This window comes from Vigna umbellata, chromosome 9 (genome assembly GCF_029865625.1).
Source record: "Vigna umbellata cultivar VRB3 chromosome 9, Vumbellata_1.0, whole genome shotgun sequence".
Lineage (NCBI taxonomy): Eukaryota > Viridiplantae > Streptophyta > Magnoliopsida > Fabales > Fabaceae > Vigna > Vigna umbellata.
The window spans coordinates 30,832,884-30,839,613 of record NC_142173.1 but is presented as its reverse complement, the minus strand read 5'-3'; the positions used below and the strand labels follow the sequence as shown (position 1 = coordinate 30,839,613).

The window sequence follows — 6,730 nt, the reverse complement described above, 5'->3', positions numbered from 1 at the left end:
TAAAAAATTAATGGGATAATTTAATTAATTACAAAGACAATGATTAAGAGGAATTCAATATTTTGTTATTTGAACATAAGATTAAAATGAGTTAATCTTATTTTCTTTTACTTTAATGGTTACTTTTACTTTAATGGTTACTTTTACTTTTCACTCTCCTATTATTGTCCCTGTAAGGAAGCCGACTGTGACGAGTAAAAGAGAGAGAAAAAAAATACATAACAGTTATTGTTTTTATTATAAAAGAAAAGAGTGAATTATTATTATTATTATTATTATTAAAAGTGGGTCAGAGAGACACGTTATGAGCAGACAGTTCCATGTGGCCACATGGATGAGAGAAAGAGAAAGAGCAAGAAGAAGAAGAACAAGATCATCAACACCACCACCATCATCAGGCAACACACCAACAACAACTGAAACATCTTAGACCCATAATTCTCTCCCTCTTTTCTTCTTTTTGTTAATTGTGTGGGAGGCACAGAAAAAGAAGAAGATGAAGGAAAGCAGTGATGGGTTTGTGAGGGCGGATCAGATTGATCTGAAGAGCATAGATGAACAGTTGGAGAGGCACCTCAACAAGGTGCTCACCATAGATAAGAAAAAGCGTTCTGATGAGGACGAAGATGCTGATCAGGTTCATGTTCACACCAGTGCCACTGCCTCTCCCAAATTCAGACCCGCCTCTGCTAGGCTAAGTCTCAAGAAGCAAAAGCAGGACTGGGAGATTGATCCTTCTAAACTCATCATCAAAAGTGTCATAGCTCGTGGCACTTTTGGCACTGTTCATCGTGGTGTTTATGATACTCAAGATGTTGCTGGTTAGTTGTTCCTTTCAACTGATCCATTTTTACTTATCAGATTCAGATGTCTAATCTCCCAATCACCAAACTTCAACTGGGAGGAATTTATTTACACATATGTCCTTTTTAGCGATCTTCAAGTTATTATCATTTTTAGTTTCAACAAGTGGGTTAACTGTTTAATTTGTATGAATAAACACCCATGATGAAATTCTAAAAGCTCTTAGTTTCATCTTCAAAATTATTACTTGTAGCAAATTACTCCAGTTAATGAATTAATTCCCTTGCTCGCAGGATTTTCTGGAAAAGAGTTGACTTTTAGAATGGTTTAGTGTGGAGTTGAATTTACGGGAATAATAGTAAAATTTGGGATTGGGCTTTTAGTGATGTAGAATTCTAAGTGACCCCATTGTGGATTTGGTTTTCTGGTGTGGAGAATGAATAAACATGGTGTTTTTTGTTTCAGTGATTATTTCTTCTTTGAGTAGAATTTGTGTTTCCTTTTTCTGCCTTTACTGATCCTAGTTATTGTGGTTACTTAATGTTCAGTGAAATTGTTGGACTGGGGTGAGGAAGGACAAAGGACAGAAGCAGAAATTGCCTCCCTGAGAGCAGCTTTTACACAGGAAGTTGTTGTTTGGCATAAACTTGATCATCCCAATGTCACAAAGGTTGATTTTAATTTCTTTGTCGTCAGTGTATTCTTGTTTGTGCAATTGTCATCATAACATGTTGAGCTTGTTATTTCATAATTGTGTATGCTAATATTATTTGATTTTATTTGGGTGGAGGGATCCATCCAAACATAGAATTTTCTGCCATATTAGGTCCTATGAATTTGTGTTATCAGGTGAGCGTTCATTTTCAATAGAATGCAAATCAGTCCTCCTTTTTAAATATGCCTTAGCATACTTAAATGTAATGAATTAATAATGTCATACAAGGTATTCAAGTGGATAGGTATTCTGATAAAAATCTTTTAATTCTCAAGGATACCAAGATTTTTGCTGGTTTCATGTTTCAGGGATTTCCTTCTTAATTATATCTTCCCACTTTTCCACCTTCTTTCTATATTCTCCTTCCATTACATTCAACTAGAATTTGCTTGAAATTGTACAAGGACTTGCTTTTGTGTGGATGAGGGCCACTACTATTATCCTTGTTGTTTGAAATTTCCATGCACTTTGTTTTAAGAACATGAGGTATGCATTTAGCCTACTGTACCTTTATTGGAAAAATACTGAAATATGAGAAATACAAGTATAATATGGAGCTGAAAATATACTATTCGTATAAAATTGAAGTTTCTTCACAACATATGAGCTTAACTGTCCTAGATATGTTTTTCTTTCATATTGTTTCTCTGTCTATAATCTGATATTGGTGGTAAAGAATATTCAGAGGTACACTGCTTGCATTAACTTGTGGCATTATTCTCATATTATACTAACCTTATTAACGGGGATACAGTGCTTGAATTCCAGAAGTTTTAATATAATCTCTACTTGAGTGCACTTTAACATATTTGGAGTTTATTATTTTCATTTTTTAAAAAGCAGTTTTGAGGAGATCTCTGTTGACAGTAACATTGCCTATCCTTTATGAGTTGATTATAGAACACACAATTTAACTACAACCTTTCTAGCTGAAGTATGGGGCTCTTAGTTTATAGCTTGTTAATCTGTTTTATACTCTGTTGATCTAAAATTGAATACTAATATCTTCACGTAGAATGGAGTCAGTTTTGACATCTGCTTATTCTATGTTAATTATAGAAAATTTACTGTGTTCTGAACTCGAACTAGTCTTTTTCACAATGGAGGGTGAAAATAAATGTGAATAGACTTTTTCCATTTGGTTCAGCATCCATGTTTCTGTTGCATAAAGATTTTAGATAAAGTTTTGACAGCCTGCCAGCATTTTTGAAATTTACTTTCAATGAAACTTCTAGTCTTCCGGTTTCTATTGTTTATGGGCAACCTTTTCTTCGGAAAAGTTTATCTGTCTATTACACGTTCTCCTCAAAATGAACTTCAAATTTTTCTAACTCAAGGAAAGATACCTTGTATCTTCATTAGATTCAATTTAATTCATTCAGTATGTTGGGGCACCCAAGTCTGGACTTTGTCCATTTGTCCTACGCATCTGGTACAGAAGATGCATTTAGGTGTGGAGCATGAGCTTCTTGCCCCCCTAATGCTTGTTTTGGTTTCTCATCATGACACTTTCTTGTTCAATCTTTAGATATTTGCAGATGATTTGTTTTTCTCTTTTCCCAAAGGGCATTGTACATGTTTCTGCAAACATTTTTCTACCCAATATTTTTTAACCATTTACATTCCATGTTCAGTTTATAGGGGCAACAATGGGGTCTTCAGAATTGCAGATACAAACTGATAATGGTCTGATTGGCATGCCAAGCAATTTCTGTTGTGTTGTTGTGGAGTATCTTGCTGGAGGAAATCTGAAATCATACCTAATAAAGAACAGGAGGAGGAAGCTAGCTTTTAAGATTGTCATTCAGCTGGCACTTGATCTTGCAAGAGGGTATCTATTTTTTCCACCTTGTTTAGCGGTTGAGCCAATAATTATCGTAATTTTTGTGTGCAACTACTCAACCTGAATTCACTTGGTTTTACAGGCTGAGTTATCTTCACTCTCAGAAGATTGTCCATAGAGATGTGAAGACAGAAAACATGCTGTTGGACAAGACACGCACAGTTAAAATTGCTGATTTTGGGGTTGCACGTGTTGAGGCATCAAATCCTAACGATATGACTGGGGAGACTGGTACTCTTGGTTATATGGCTCCAGAGGTGAGTAGTCAATACCTGAACAATCCTTTACAAATTAGATATTATTGTACTAGTATTTGTGACACATCGGAAGCCTTAGTTCAAAAAGGCATGCTGTGTACCAATATATTTCATGTTATGGGGAATTAGCATATCCTGTCCCAATATTTCATCCAAGTGAGGATAGGTGTTTCCAATTTTCATTTCAAGATTAGAGCTATTCAATGAGGGTAAATGACGACTTTCATGTGGCATCATATACTGTGAAACTGTGAATAAGAGAAGAAAAAGACGAGAAAAAAATATTTAATTGATCACAGAGAAAAATCTTTGTAATTGAATATTTACTTTTGTTTTCCCATCGGGGATGGTGTACAGGTTTTAAATGGCAACCCCTATAACAGGAAATGTGATGTGTACAGTTTCGGCATCTGTTTATGGGAAATATATTGTTGTGACATGCCATATCCTGACCTAAGTTTCTCAGAGATTACATCAGCCGTTGTTCGACAGGTATATTTTCTTCTCTGTTTTGATTGATTTCCTCACTTCAGCAGTGACTGTTTATCACTGTTCTGTGTTTATGGATCCATTATGATTATTATGTTCTGTTGGAATTTTAGAATTTGAGACCAGAAATGCCAAGATGTTGCCCAAGTTCTCTGGCAAATGTCATGAAGAAATGCTGGGATGCCACTCCAGATAAGCGACCGGAGATGGATGAGGTAGTTTCCATGCTGGAAGCCATTGACACAACCAAAGGTGGAGGTATGATCCCTCATGATCAGCAACAGGGTTGTTTTTGCTTCCGCAAGCATAGAGGGCCTTGAAGGTTTATTCATTAGTCTTGCAGACAATTTGGTTATAGTGATTTTTCACTATTTGAAGAATCAATTTGTATCTATAGTGAGAAAGCAGTATTTGGATACTAGATGAGACAAATACACAGTAAGGGGTACAGGTAGGAGGAGCTGGTGACATGTCAATATGTTGGGTGTGTAAAACTGTACCTCTGATTTTCTTTTACCTTTTTTCCCCACATTGGTTTGGGTTCTGTGGGTATGAGTATTACTTTCTGCTTGGCAATGTTGCCGGATTTGACTTGTAACTTGCAGGATCTTCATTATACTATCACATACTCGCAATCATAATTGATGATATTAAGTTGGATCCATTTGCTTTGAAACCAATACTTGCTTTTGTTAAACCAGAAGTAAAACCTCTTTGATCACTTGAATACAAGTTCTTCTGAAAGAAAAATCTCTTAATAGGTTAAAGAACCATTGCATTCTTCCTTTTTGTTATAATTATCAGAGAAAAGTATACAAAAAACTTGAATTTTCACTCAAGCAAAATGAGTTTCTACGTAGGCAATATGAGTTTTTGCATGAATAAAAGAAAACTACCTTCTTCCACCATTGTTCGACCTTTGAAATACAATTGATGCCAACCATACTCTAAACTTTTCACCTTGATGTACCACCTCAAAGTTTTCCAATCCTCGCCAACTTCTTCTATTCCTATCAGCACCAACTGACTTTATATTTAGTTTGTCAAGGCGCATCTTGAATTTCATCAATGAATTATTTTGGTAATCATACATGCTTGATTATCAAATGTGTGAATTTTTACCACTTTAAAGATTCATCATCGATTACATCTCTAATAAAATGGAATGTAATGTCATTGTGTTTTGTATGCTCAAGGTACATACAGTTCTTGCACAAGTGGATAGCACTTCAATGTTTATGCTCAACTTCTAGTACATTGATAATCTCTTTAATCCACAAAGTCGCCTCTATGACAGTTACGTACTTTGTCCTCTGTGGTTGAATGTGCAGAGTGTGTAGTATGGCGTTTTTCAATTAATTGCATTCGCAAATAAGTAAAAATATACCTTTTCATTGATCTCCTCGTGTCAAGTCTCCCGAGTTTGATTTAAATCAATAAAACTCTGATTGGTCAATTTCCTTAAACAAATGTACTGTACACAAGCCTTAAGGTTTTGGTCCCTAATAAATATCTGCATATGAACTTAACTCAGCTAAATCCGGATCATAATTTACACTATGCTTCTAATGACACTAGCATATGGTATCCGTGACAGTTTTTTCCTTATCATCATCAATCTGAAAATTGGGTTGATGATAACTTGGAAATGAGTTGCAATGGGTATTGTAATAGGTTTTACCTTTTCCATGTCAAATTTAGAAAGAATTTTGTCCAAGTAATCCTCTTGGTAAACCCTGGATATCCTACATCCATACTAAGATCTCAACTGTTGCTTGAGCTTATTTATTCATGAACTTGGTCAAAATCATTATCTAGTTCATTCTGAAATATATGTACCCTCAAGTTATCAATTGACTTTTGATATGACTTTACATCATGAAGCTCCTTCATGACTACTTCAGTAAAGGTTCTATTATTTTGTTATGCATTGAGTACTCTTTGATTTTGAACAAACACATGTAATCCATCACTTCTATCATAGAATGTTTTTTACAAAACATTTACAATGTCAAAGGTAAGTGAAGATATCTTTTCATGATTTTTGGCCTCGGAAACATCAATACCCATGTTTTTACTTTTTGGTTTTTGGTATACCATTTTTCATATTTTGCATGTTCTTCTTCCCGCAAATGTAAGACACTTTTTACTCTACGACCTCCGACCATCAACCATGATGATTTCTGGTAATGTTCTGCTTCAGATTCGCCTTCGGCAAGACGAAACTTTGGTGGATTGTGTCATTTTAAGTTATAAAGTATTCTCATTGTAAAAGTATATGTTTCATATATTTTGAACTTTAATGATAAGTATCAGTAAGTTAATCTTATCCTAAAATATGTACTGAATACTTACATGTGACACACAGTGTATTAGTGCATTGCATTAATTTTAAGAACTTGTTCAATTAATAACTACAAATCTATTCCTAATCTTTGAAATTAATCTTATTTGATTTGAATATGTTAAAAAAATGCTTTACAATCACAATCTATTTGCTGATAAAAAATATAGAATCTAAAAACAAATTAAATAATGAGTAATCAAGTCACTTTAATGTTAAAAATAGAATAAAAAACCATTATTAATAGGATATCATATCTATATCCAAAGGATTATAAG

The 6,730-nt window shown here is 34.3% G+C and overlaps 1 protein-coding gene across 1 annotated transcript; it reads left to right on the top strand.

The window, feature by feature from the left end:
- The first annotated feature begins 303 nt into the window (after positions 1 to 303).
- Positions 304 to 4,772, top strand: LOC148193193 (serine/threonine-protein kinase 52-like). Its single transcript, XM_088098621.1, has 6 exons — positions 304 to 821; positions 1,353 to 1,474; positions 3,154 to 3,350; positions 3,445 to 3,619; positions 3,977 to 4,111; positions 4,222 to 4,772. The coding sequence occupies exons 1-6, from the start codon at positions 497 to 499 to the stop codon at positions 4,426 to 4,428; spliced, it is 1,161 nt and encodes a 386-aa protein (XP_087954747.1). The 5' UTR covers positions 304 to 496; the 3' UTR covers positions 4,429 to 4,772.
- The last annotated feature ends 1,958 nt before the right edge of the window (positions 4,773 to 6,730 follow it).